The sequence below is a fragment of the Lactuca sativa genome, chromosome 6 (assembly GCF_002870075.4).
Source record: "Lactuca sativa cultivar Salinas chromosome 6, Lsat_Salinas_v11, whole genome shotgun sequence".
NCBI lineage: Eukaryota > Viridiplantae > Streptophyta > Magnoliopsida > Asterales > Asteraceae > Lactuca > Lactuca sativa.
The window spans coordinates 66,475,662-66,489,298 of record NC_056628.2 but is presented as its reverse complement, the minus strand read 5'-3'; the positions used below and the strand labels follow the sequence as shown (position 1 = coordinate 66,489,298).

The 13,637-nt window shown below is 37.8% G+C and overlaps 1 protein-coding gene across 1 annotated transcript; it reads left to right on the top strand.

The window, feature by feature from the left end:
- Positions 1-515: 515 nt before the first annotated feature.
- Positions 516-5,668, top strand: LOC111877473 (uncharacterized). Its single transcript, XM_052764932.1, has 7 exons — positions 516-673; positions 761-970; positions 1,025-1,298; positions 1,380-1,496; positions 4,647-4,701; positions 4,899-5,172; positions 5,353-5,668. The coding sequence occupies exons 1-7, from the start codon at positions 516-518 to the stop codon at positions 5,666-5,668; spliced, it is 1,404 nt and encodes a 467-aa protein (XP_052620892.1).
- The last annotated feature ends 7,969 nt before the right edge of the window (positions 5,669-13,637 follow it).

The window sequence follows — 13,637 nt, the reverse complement described above, 5'->3', positions numbered from 1 at the left end:
ATCTAGATCTCAAGTGTTTCCCTTGAACTTGATTCACGTTTTACAGATCTGGTTTTATATTTGTTTTTGTGAATTCTAGATAATATGACACATGAAGATCCTCACTCCCTTTCGTTCAATCTCTTGAGCAATATAGGATGCACAACAAGGATTCCAATCCTCTTTCCGGAAGACTATGAAGTTTGGGCGCTTCACTTTGAAGACTATGTTCTTGGAATCGAAGAACACAGAACCACTATATGGCCAACAATGACTCAAGAGACAAACTCGCATACGGGCACAAGAAAACTGATCAAGTCTCTTGCAAATTACAATGCACTCGTTCTTGAACATACTGATATTCCATAGGATGAGAAGAATAAAGTTATGAGCAACATAAAGGCTATGAGAATGATTCAATTTGCTCTTCCTCCAGACACTTTCGTCTTGTTAGTGCATGTGATACTTCTAAGGGTATATGGGACAGGCTAAAGGAGTTGTATTAAGAAGATGCTGATCTTGAACACTCTTTGCAAATGACTATGTTTTCTGAGTTTGGTTCTTTCATACAAAAACCCGATGAGAAGTTGGATCAGACGTTCAATCACTTCAACCACTTGCTAAGCAGAATGCTTAAATATAATCTTGAGCAACGTGTTATTAAACAGAAAGTCACGTTCATGAATGGTCTTAGGTAAGAATGGAAGGTTACTGTGTCCACTGTGATGACACACGAACAATTTAAGAGCTATATGTTGGCCAAACTTGTGGGTATTCTAAGATTTTATGAAGAGGAAGTAACAAAGGAAGTAAAGCTTGTTTCAAGCATGGGATCCTTAGCATTAGTTGCAAAGGAAATGAAGTCAGCAGAAGAAGATTCTGAATCTAAAATTTTGGAAAGCGAAATCTCAAAAGATGACAAGGCTCTTTTGGTATCCAATCCCAAGAAGTTCTATAAGAAGAATTTCTCCCGTTACAAAAACAATTTCAGGTAAGGTAATTCTAGTTTAGAAAAGCCTAGAGATGAGATTCTTAAGAACTCTAGGAATGATGATGAGAAAAAGGAAAAGAAGTTGTTGGGTGATTCACGTTATGATTGTAATTACTGTGATGGCAAGAATCACTTTGCGAAGGAATGTATGTTAAGGAAGCAAAATGTGAAAAGTGTAAAAGAAAATGACAAAGTCTATTATGTTCAGAAGATAGAGGAGCTTAGGAAAAAGAATGCATCAAATGCGAATCCAGCGTTGGTCGTACAAGAAGGCAGTGATGATGATGGACGAGTTGAGGTGTGGTCTACAGACTCGGAGGATGATGAGGTCAGGAAAGCCACACATGGCGGGTGCTTTATGGTAAAGTACGAATTGTAGGGTTAAGAAGGAAAGTGCTTAATGGTTTAGAACAGAGTTTCGGAACAAAGAGGGTATGCTACTGACAGTGGTCAAACTTCTGAAAGTTGTTTTGCTGCGAAGTTGGTTTCAGAGCAAGTGAAAGAATGTGAGAAAGTGGTTGATAAGGTAAATTCTATCCTAAAATCTCTTAATATTCATGTGTCTTGTTATGACTCTGAACCAGATGATTTAAAGTATACTATTTCAAATTTTAGTGATACTTTAAAAAGAACTCGTCTTAGTAATTCTAATCTGAATGATCAACTCAATAGGGTAACATTTAAGAGTGAAGAGAGAAGATTAAGAACGGAGTCACAGGAAGTAGAGCTCACTAGATCAAAAGATGACATTATTTACCTTAAAAGAGGTAGCATTCAACTTTTAAAACAGAGGAATATTTTTTCTTTGATTGCAAAACGTTTATATAATAATAATACTCATTTGCATTTGGATTGTGAAATAGGGAAAGATTTGCATAAAATGATTTTTCCCTTTCTTGAATTGAAAGAGGATGAAATCGATGCCGATTGTTATAAATGCGAATCAATTGTTTCTTTAGATGACGTTTCTGATTCATACAAGGTTAGACTTGAGAAATTGAGGAGTAAATTCAGTCCAAAGATCACAAAAATATGATGAAGGTGATATTTCCATATTTATACCTATTTTTAGGCAATATTTAAATACATTTTTATTAATAAGTTGATAATATGTTTAGAATAACGGTACTTATGACTTTAAATTGTTATTTTCAGTCAATTAAAAGTATTTTCGAAGAGAGGGACCAAAAGTGACAATATGTAGAACATGGGAGACTTGGAACACAAGAGATGAATAAATCCACGAAAATTACTAAACCCACGACGTGGCAAAGCTAGCCACGATGTGGCATGAGAATTCTAGAAGATAAAGATCGCGTTATGGAGGAATCCTTGCTCGGTAAGGATAACTTGGAGCCCACGACGTGGCCCGGATAGCCACGACGTGGCGCGAGATTTTGGAGCCTATTTAAGTATTCCTGATCATTACGAGAGGGGGACTTTTTGGCTGAAGGAAGGAGTTCTAGAAGGCGATTTGGAGCGGAAGAAAGGCTCTGGAAAAAGGTTTTCAACACCAAAAAGAGAAAAGGTCCATATTTTAGTTAATTAGGAACATGTTTTATTACACTTTGAATTGTGTTAGTTTGTTAGTTGCTATGATAAGCAGCTGAATCTAGCTACTCTTGTTTAGCTAGATGATGCTTCTAACTTATGAATAGCTTAATTTTTATGGATCTATTCAGTTGGTAAAATTGCTTGTGTTTGATTTGTATTACCTAGCATGCTTATGTTTGTTTCTCTAATTGTTTGATTGCATGTTCTGTGTAGTTTAGTGACCATTAAGTGCATGAACTTGTTTACCTAATGATTTAGTGAACATTGAATTGTTAGAGCTAGGATTGACCAATCTTAGTTAGTAGTTAGAGTAAATAAGCTTAGCTGTGCTAGAGAACGTGTATTGTGACTATAATTGCGTTTATATAACAAATCTTACATAGCATATTTATATTCATAATTAGTTCTGTGTTTAATTGTGTGTGAACATACATGGTTTGACATGAATTGGTTAATTATTGGTAAAGTTAGAACTAAAATTACTAATACAACTAAAAACCAACTTAATAATCCATAATCATTAGCTAGCCATAAAGAAGAAGTGGATTCAAACTAAACAAGAGTGTGTTTTTACTTATTGAATTTGATTTAAGTTCGTCTAATCTTGTAAAGTCAGATAAAGCCCCTTTTAAACTTGTTAATAATTAGGTTAATTTAATAGTAATTAAATTAATTAGTAACACCGTTCCCTGTGATCGACACCCGACTTACCCAAACTATATTGTAATCTGACTAGGTACACTGCCTATAAGTGCATAGATAGTTTAAGTTTGTTAGGTTATAAATATTAAAATTAGTGGGTACTTTTGTGCACATCAGAAGGAAATGTTAAATAAAAAGGATAAATAACAAATCAAATTGACTGTTATGCAAAATATGACTCAGTATATAAGAAATTACATTCAGAAAATACTTTTGATTCCGAAGACGTTTCTGAATTTGATGAAAGTGATATGAATGAAATTTCTTTAGAGTATGAAATTAATTGTTCTATTTTTGTGCAAAATGATAATGAACCTAAGAAAATTTTGATTTCAGAAAACTCAATCGAATCCGTTCGAATTATTGAAAACAAAGATTCAAATGTTTTGAAAGAAAAAGCAACTGTTTTTTCCGAAAGTCCAAATTGTACCAAATCAGGTTCTTGTTAAGAAAAGTCTGAAAAAAATGATACATCTAAACTAACGTCTCTGGTTGCTGATGATAATGTGAATGGATGCGATGAATTCTTCTGGTCGAAGCCAATAGATAATGTCGATGATACAAAAGGTCTTTCAGAAATAACCTCTTGGAAAATAAATGAAAATACGTTTCAGAACCATTGAATCGTGTGGATCTTTGTTACGATAAAGCAGGGCCTAGTGGCACAAAATATGTTTCAAGTGAGACCTCTTCAGAACAACATGAATCGTGTGGATCTTTGTTACGATAAAGCAGGGCCTAGTGGCACAAAATATGTTTCAAGTGAGACCTCTTCAGAACAACATGAAACGATAGTTGGAAAAGAAAAACCGAAATCTAATATTCATAAGTCTGCTGAAGAACTTATTGCTAGGAAAAGACAATTGAATGCTAGATATAGGAAGAATTGGAAAGAAAGAAAGAGTTTTTGGAAAAATAAGAATTCAAATCAAAGTTCCGTCAATTCAAAATGATCTTCTACTCAGAAAGTTGATTCTTCTCAAATTTTGAAATCAAAGTCAAATTTTTCTCCAAAATCACAAGTTTCGAAACAAATTGACAAGCCAAAATCAAAGTTTTCTAAAAATACACAGTTTTCAAAACCTATTAACAATTCAAAAGATTTTAAGGGTAAAAGTAAAGTGGTTTCGGAACCTGAGGTTACTTTCAAGGAATAAGAAGCAAACTTAATAAAGAAAGAAAAAACATTTTCTAAAAGCATGCCTCCAAAAATCAAAGAATATATTCCACGAAAATTCAATTTTGTTGAAATTAATCTTTGTGATAACAAAGTGGAAGTTTTTAAAATCGTAATAGGGAAGAATCATGTTTTGAAAAGAAAATCATTTTGGGTTGATAAAACTAAGATATTTCATGTTCAAAGAAATCCTCACAAGTACCCATGATGGTTTGGGTTCCTAAATCTCTCTAAATTTTGCAGGTTATGTGTGACGAACAGTACGATTCGGAATGGTATATTGATAATGGTTGTTCTTGTTAGATGACTGGGAGAAGAGAAGAATTATGAGAGTTTAGATCTTTAAAGGATGGCGGTAGAGTGAAGTTTGGAAACAACGTCACTGGGAGATAAAAGGATATGGAATGATTATGAATGGTGAATTCTCGATTAGGATGGTAGCATGTGTCGAGGGCCTGCAAGACAATCTGATAAGTGTTTTACAATTGGTTGTAGGTATAGGACTGAAGGTTTCATTTGATGAAGAAGGCTCAAAGATAATTGAAAAGAAATCTAAGGCAGTGCTTCTAGAGTCTAAAAGTAAGGGAGAGATGTATCCTCTGAATCCGAATCCAATAAAAGGGAAGCCATCTATTTGCTTGCTTACAAAAGCATCTTCGGATGATAGTTGGATATGGCACAAAAGGCTTTCTCATCTGAACTTCAAGGATATAAACAAGCTTGTCATTGGTGATCATGTTCGTGGTTTACATATTCTGAAGTTCGATAAGTAACATTTATTTGCTGCCTGTGAGCTCGGAAAATAAATCAGGAAGAGTCACTCAACCATCATCAATACCAAAATCATTGAGCCACTAGAATTGTTGCACATTGATCTTTGTGGTCCATCGGCCATCGAATGTATCGGTGGTAATAAATATATTCTGGTTATTGTTGATGATTTTTCTAGAATGACCTGGGTGTTTTTTCTTAGACAAAAATCAGATGCAACTCCGAAGCTGATAGATTTCATCAAGCAGGTTGAGCTACAATTACGAAAGCCGTTTCGGAAAATTCTTAGTGACAACGGTTCGGAATTCAAAAAACAAGAATTTGAAGAATTCTTAACTAGCAAAGTGATAGATCAAAACTTTTCTTCGCCTTACACTCCACATCAGAACGATGTAGTTGAAAGACGAAACTGCTCTCTTTGTGAAGCTGCAAAGACGATGTTATCATTTGTGAATCTTCCTCGACACTATTTCAACTACTTGTTTCACACCTAACCGTTCCTATATCAACAAATATTTCTCATTACTCCTTATGAAATCTTGAACAATCGAAAACCTAACGTTAAATTCTTTTATGTGTTTCGTTCTAGGTGCTTTCTTTTCAACTCTAAAGAAAATCAGAATAAATTCGATGTGAAAGTAGATGAAGGAATTTTTTGGGTTATTCTTTAACTTCAAAGTCATATAGGGTTCTGAATAAGAAATATAGAAAGATTGAAGAAACCAACTATGTCACCTTTGATGACAATTACATGAAGATATATCATCAAGAAGATTGTCAGTTTGGGGAAATCTTTCCATCGACAAATTCCATGACAATTCCTCTTATGAATTTATATGAGGAATTTCTAAATTTGTTTGATGAGCCTTAAAAGCCATTTCCTTAGAGTCGAAGGCCAAGGAAAATCAAGAAGATGAATTGAAGATGATTGTTAATGAAGTTGTTGAACATATCGAAGCTTTTTGGGATTAGCCGGATATCACCGAAGATTTATCCAAGGCTTTTCTTCGATCGCTACTCCATTAACAACTTTGACCCACAAAGGAGCTACTTATGCTTGGAGTGATAAGCATAAAGAAGCATTCGAGAAGCTAAAGAAGAAGCTATGCGAGGCATCGATACTTTCTCTACCCAATGGAGTTGAAGACTTCGCTATTTGTAGCGATGCGTCTGTGGTTGGATTGGGTTGTGTTTTGACCCAAAGAGAAAAGGTGATAGCATATGCGTCTCGACAGCTGAAAGAGCATGAAAAGAATTACCCGACCCATGATTTGGAGTTGGCAGCGGTGGTTTTCGCTCTGAAAATATGGAGGCATTACCTCTATGGCACGAAGTGAAAACTTTTTACTGATCATAAGAGTCTCCAATATCTCTTTGGAAAGAAAGAATTGAATTTGAGGCAACGACGCTGGCTAGAATTACTTAAAGACTATGACTGTGAGATACTTTACCACCCCGGTAAAGCTAATGTTGTTGCTGATGCTCTCAGTCGGAAAGTCAATCTTGAAAGGAAAAGGCCAAGAGCATTGAGAATTGAAGTTGTCTCGACTATTTTGGAAAGTATAAAGAAAGCTCAAGAGGAAGCTTCTGAGAAGAATGACCGAAAGGAGGAACGTTTGGGCAAAACGTTGGTGTTCGGTGTAAACAGTCATGGACTGAAGGTGTTCCAAGATCGGATTTGGATACCTAAGACAGGAGGAGTCAGAGATCTTCTGATGGAAGAAGCTCACAAAACCATGTACTCGATTCATCACGGTAGCACTAAAATGTATAGGGACCTAAAACCCTACTACTGGTGGCCGACGAAGCTTGATGTTGCAAAGTATGTGGCTGAGTGTGTGACTTGTGCGAGAATAAAGACACCACATCAAAAACCGTACGGGAGTTTAGAACCATTGCCTGTGCCTATGGGTAAGTGGGAAGACATTGCTATGGATTTTGTCACTAAACTGCCCAGAACAAAGAATGGTCACGACATGATTTGGGTGGTCGTTGATCGATTCACTAAGAGTGCGCATTTCATAGCAGCCAAGGAGAAATGGTCTATGGATAAGCTTGAGAATTCTTACATGAAGGAAATTAAGAGGCTTCACGTTGTTCCGTTAATAATTGTATCAGATCGTGATAGCCGTTTCACCTCGAGGTTTTGGAAAAGTCTACAAGAGAAAATGGGTACCAAGTTGTGTTTAAGTACACCTTAGCATCCGTAGACTGATGGTCAGAGCGAACGGACAATACAAACGCTTGAAGATATGCTGAGAGCATGTACTCTGGAATTCCTAGGTAACTGGGATGAACATTTACCTTTGGTAGAATTTTCCTACAATAATAGTTTTCACTCGAGCATTAAGATGGCACCTTATCAAGCTTTGTACGGGCAGAAGTGTTGTACGCCGTCTTGTTGGCTTGAGGCTGGGGAAAAGCAGCTTATGGGACCGGAGATGGTTCATCAAACTGCTGAAAAGTTGAAAATAATTAGGGAAAGAATGTTAGCAGCTCAGGATCGTCAAAAGAGCTATGCTGACAAAAAGCGAAGACCGATTACTTTTGAAATTGGAGATTCAGTTTTGCTTAAATTCTCGTCGTGGAAGGGACTTATAAGATTTGGTAACAGGGGAAAATTACGTCCAAGGTTTATTGGAGCGTTTAAAGTTCTTCAGAGGATTGGGAACCAAGCTTACAAGCTCGAACTACCAGAAGAACTGAATGGAATTCATAACACTTTTCATGTGTGTTATTTGAGGAAGTTCACGGGGGAAGTTCCTGACATGATTCCACTTTCGGAGTTGAGAATCGATGAGAACAAAAGGTTGATTGAAGAACCAGAGGCAATTTTTGACCGAAAGACTAAGAAGTTGCGACGCAAGATGGTCAAGTTAGTGCTTGTCCGATGGAAACACATGAATGGGCCGAATCTCACCTGGGAGACGGAAAGTGACATGATGGGTCGCTATCCGCATTTGTTTGTTGATGTGTGATTCCGGGGATGGAATCATTCTAAGGTGGAGAGAATTGTAACGCCTGTGTTTCTGGGCTTGCTACTTTTAGCAATGTAATAGTCTAGGTTAACCTTTGTAACCCGTTTTGAAATAATAGAAGTGTATTATTTGTGTATTATGTGTTTCGTGCTTAATTGCTTAATTATGGGATTTGATTAATTAAGAATAAAATGAGCGTCAAAATTTAAGTATAAAATAAACTCGTTATCTTTGGGTAATGTTGTAGTAGTTGAAACGAGGTTTCCGAATATATATAGAACGCCCAAATCTGACTTCGTATGAGGAAGTTATGATTCACTGAAGTTTCGACTTAGCGGTATGCAGCCCGAAATACTCGATTTGAGATCGAGCGGTTTATAGCCGAAACAATCTAAACGAGAATCGAAGATCTCATTGTTAGTAGCAAAAGGATGAAAAGTTAGACGAGAACGGACGTCAGACGAAGAACTTATGAATTTATAACGAAGTTTTTCTGTCCCGGCCTACTAAAAATAAATAATAAAAATAAAGTCAAAATTAGTCGACGGAGACGAAACGAAAGTTGTAGAGCGTAGTCTCACCTACGCGTGGATATAAGGAACATCGAAAACGGAGTTCGTATGAAGAAGATATGAATTTTCAAAGTTTATTAAATAATTAATATTTAAATTTAATTATTAAACTCGGTATTATCCGAAGGGGAGTCACCGGACTCTTCCGAAGTACGCCCAGCGTACAGCGAATCATGACGCGCCTCGCACTCGAGTTCTTCGGATGACGCATGTAGTGACGATTTCGGAGGCGTACGCCCAACGTACTGCGAGGCCTCAACCTCCTATAAATAGGATGCGAGGGTTTCGGGCTTATTTGCTCATTTCTCCTCCTTTTTGTGCCGAAGCTCTACGTGTAAACCCCTGAAGCCATCCCGACACCCCGGATCTCATATCCAAGTTAGCAAGGAAGTTTTACGCTCTCGAGATCCCGAGAAGTGCGATTCCCGAGCCGAAGCTCTGCCCACGAGAAGTTCGATTTTTGTGGAGATCTTCCAGATCTACCGAAAAATACTACTACTGTAAGTCGTAGTGCTGTCCGATCATCTTTTGATCAAGTGAGTGTGTAGTTACTTTCTTCTAACGCATAATTATGAAGTATTTTATACGAAATACGTGTTATGTGTATAATTTTGTGGTTATGTGTGTGTGAATGTGTATTCACTTTCTTCTATCTCATAGATATAATTTATTCTCTATAAAATACGTGTTATGCGGGTGTGCCTCATATTTTATGTGGAATATGTATTGAATGAGAATGCAATACAGATTTTAAACTATGTATAAAAATATATATTTTTATCTACTAATATGTTGGGTAGAACATGGGTAGATAGTTGGTGTGTAATAAACAGATGAGAGGCCTCGATGTTGTTGTTGTTGATCTAGTTATTCAGCGGAGTATGGATAACGACCACAGACTCCTTCTAGACAGTCTTGTGGGACGCTAGCAAGTTCATAACCTGTAGGTGTTGTGAACGATGTGTTCACCCATGTACTCTATCCCCCTCATGGTTGCCTTTAGGATATCTATTGTTGAGGAAACCCCTTAGCAGTAATGTCCGTCCCGATGAAAATCCTAGATTAGGTCCCTTGAGATAGATGTTGTTTTAGGGACATAAAGTGAGGATAACGGGAATGGGTAATCGGAATAGTGTTGGTTGGTGAAATTAAATATAATTTATTTATTGTGGGTTGAAAACCCTATATGCTCACCAGGCTCCCAAGCCTGACCCACTCAATTTTATTTGTATTACAGGAAGTGGCGCAAGGGCATAAGATGGATGAATCATCAAGTTGTTTTGTTTACAAGTCTGTATATATATATATATTTGTTGAATAACTTGTAATGTTATCGTTTATGCTTTATGATCTGTATCGGAACATGACATCCCGAGTTTTGATTATATAATGAAAATACCTTTCTTTTATGAAATGTTTTGGTAAATATTCTTTTATCATGTTTTGTTTTTGGGAACAAATTCCGCAACTCTTTCAAATCAAAAGGATTTACTCTGAAGTTATTTTAAAAGCATAAATGAAAATCGGTCTTTTCTGGCCGTGATTTTGGGGATGTCACAATACATGTTCGAGCCAACTGCGGAAGCGTAAGGTACTCGACTCATCTCCGCTATCTCAACTTCGGTACTTGGGCTTTGAGTCTTACTCAACTTGGTATTGCTTTGGATTGGTAACTCCTCTTTCTTGGAATTTTCCATACTAAAACGCTTTAGTACCTTATCCAATTAAGTACTTTGACTAAGTCTTATTAGTCTTTTACTCATATTTCTCACTATCCTTATCCCTAGAATATAAGTAGCTTCTCCGAGGTCCTTCATAGCGAAGCACTTCCCAAGCCAGGACTTAACCTCTAGCAGGGTTGGGACGCTGTTTCCTATGAGCAGTATGTCATCTACATACAATACGAGAAAGCTAACTATACTCCCTTTGGCTTTGACATATTCAGATGACTCATCCTCACTTCGCAAGAAACCAAACTCTTTGACTTTCTCATCGAAAAGAATATTCCATCTGCGAGACACTTGGTTCAATCCATAAATGGATTTCTCAAGCTTACACACTCTATTAGGGTGTTTTGCATCGACAAAAACCTCTGGCTGACTTATGTAAACATCTTCAGCCAACTTCCCATTAAGGATAGCGGTTTTGACATCCATCTGCCATATTTCATAATCATGAAACGCAACTATGGCTAGTATAACCCTTATAGGCTTTATCATTGCTACTAGTGAGAAGGTCTCATCATTGTCAACTTCGGGAGTTTGAGTAAAGCCCTTCACAACCAATCACGCGTTATATATGTGTACTTTCCCATCCATGTCGGTCTTCTTTTTGAAGATCCACTTCCAGCCGACCGTCTTAAGACCTGGCACATTGTCAACCAAGTTCCAAACTTGATTGTCATACATGGTTTGAATCTCGTTGTCCATGGCCTCTTTCCATTTTGCAGACTCTTGGCCTGCCATGGCTTCCTTGTAGCTGTTAGGTTCATCCAAATTTACTAGTGTACTATCACTAATAAACGTATCACCCTCACTTGTTATATGAAAACCATATAACATAGGTGGAACACTAACACTACTGGAACGTCTAAGAGGTAAGGACTCGTCAATCGGTTTAATAGGAGTTTCCTCATCGGGTTGAACGCCAATCTTAGAGGTTCCTTCATCGTTTGAATCTTGAAACTCTTCAAGATTAATTTGCATCCCACTTTCCTCTTGGCTTATGAGTTCTCGCTCTCGGAAAATCCCTCTCCTCGCAACGAAGACAAAATTGTCACTCGGTCTATAGAAGAAATATCCAAAGGACATAAGCGGATAACCAATGAAAATACACCGCTCAATACGAGGTTCGAGCTTTTCATGAGTCTCTCGTCTTACGAAAGTCTCGCAACCCCAAACCTTGATGCCAACGAGGGAGCTTTCCATGTCCACATCTCTTGAGGTGTTTTGGCAACCTTCTTAGTATGACTAGATTAAGGATATGAAGAAAGTCTCTAAGGCATACCTCCAAAATAAGATAGGTAATGAAGCACGACTCATCATGGAACGAACCATGTCCAACAAAGTTCGATTGCGCCTCTCAGTCACACCATTCAACTGCATCATCCTAGGTGGCGTTAATTGCAAAATAATTCCGCATTCCTTGAGATAGTCGTGGAATTCAAGACTAAGGTACTCACCACCTCGATCGGATCGGAGAATCTTAATTTTCCTGCCTAGCTGATTCTCCACTTCTTGCTTAAACTCTTTGAACTTTTCAAAGGTTTCTGACTTGTGCTTGATTAAGTAGATATACCCATATATGCTATAATCATCGATGAAAGTCACATAGAAGCGGTTTGCATCCCTTGTGGTGGATCTAAAGGGCCCGCACACATCGGTGTGTATGAGATCCAATAAACCCTCACCCCTTTCACAAGAACCAGTGAAGGGTGACTTAGTCATCTTTCCAAGCAAACAAGACTCACACACGTCATCGTCCCTAAGGTCAAATTACTCTAACACTCCATCCTTTTAGAGTTGGGCTATGCAGTTATTGTTGACATGTCCAAGACAACAATGCCCTAAGCATGCTTTGTCCAAACTATTGGAAGAATCGATATGCAATACATCATTTCCTAAGTTCTCTACAACCATCACTGTTTCATATATAACATTACAATGCAATGCTTCAAAATAGAAAGTACCATTAAATAAAGCATTAATAGAACCTTTTTCATTATCAAACGAAAATCTAAAACCTTTTTTTATACAAACCATGAAAATAAATAACGTTTCGTGTCATTTCTGACAAGTAACAACAATTATTCAAATATAAACCTAACCCACTATTAAGGACTAAAGAGTAAACTCCAATCTTGGTGATAGGCAACGCTTTCCTATTCCCCATGATCAAGTTTATCTTCCCATGCTCCACATCCCTACTTTTTCTTAGACCCTGCAAATCAGAACAAATGTGAAAACCACATCCTGTGTCGAGGACCCAAGACATAGCATATGATGAGTTGTTAGAATGAATAGTATAAATACATGCGAAGGATGGCTTTATCTTCCCATCCTTGATAGCTTGTAGATACTTCGGGAAGCTTCGTAACCAATGCCCTTTCTCATGACAGTAATAGCACTCTGCATCCTTCCTGTTGGAGGAGGGTGCGGTGGGACCAGCCTTGGTTCTACTAGAAGAGGTACCATCATGGGACTTTCCCTTGTGACTCTTAGAAGGATCCTTCCTCTTCTTACCCTTCCTTTTCTTAATATCCAAGACGGGGGCGGTAGTAGCAGGAGTTGATGCAACGGATATGTCTTTCAGACTACTCTCAGCAATCCTCAGCAGGCCTTGAAGCTTGCTTAGAGTGACCTCCTCCTTGTTCATGTGGTAGGTCATATGAAACTGGTTGTAACAAGGAGGTAAGGAGTGTAGAATGATATCTATAGCCAACTCCTCATCGAAGTTAACATTTAACTTCAGCAAGCGGTCCACATATCTTTGCATTTTATGCAGGTGGGCCATGATGTACTCTCCATCCTTCATCTTGGTAGTGATCATTGCAACAATGATGTCGTACCTTTCCTGCCTCACGCTTTGATTATAACTACCCATCAAATCTTGATGCATCTTGTAGGGGTAGTAGTCCTCGTAGGACTTTTGGAGTTCAACAGTCATTGTCGCGAGCATGCTGCAATGAACTTTCATAGCATCTCGCTCATGATCATCGTAAGCATCGATTTCTTCAGGAGTAGCAGTGTTGACATTAACCTCTTTCAGCTCCTTATCGAGAACATACTCTTTGTCCTCGTAGCGGGTGACTATGCGGATGCTGCAGATCTAATCGTTGAAATTTGACCCATCAAATATCACCCTCCCACACAAGTGCATGAGTGAGAATGAGCCCGAAGGGTTCGAGCCAGAAG

Coding starts and splice junctions, on each gene's coding strand:
- LOC111877473 (XM_052764932.1), top strand. CDS start 516: ATGACTATGTTTTCTGAGTTTGGTTCTTTCATACAAAAACCCGATGAG. Junction 674..760: donor ACGTTCATGAATGGTCTTAG/GTAAGAATGGAA, acceptor GGGTATTCTAAG/ATTTTATGAAGAGGAAGTAA. Junction 5,173..5,352: donor CATATTCTGAAGTTCGATAA/GTAACATTTATT, acceptor TGATTTTTCTAG/AATGACCTGGGTGTTTTTTC.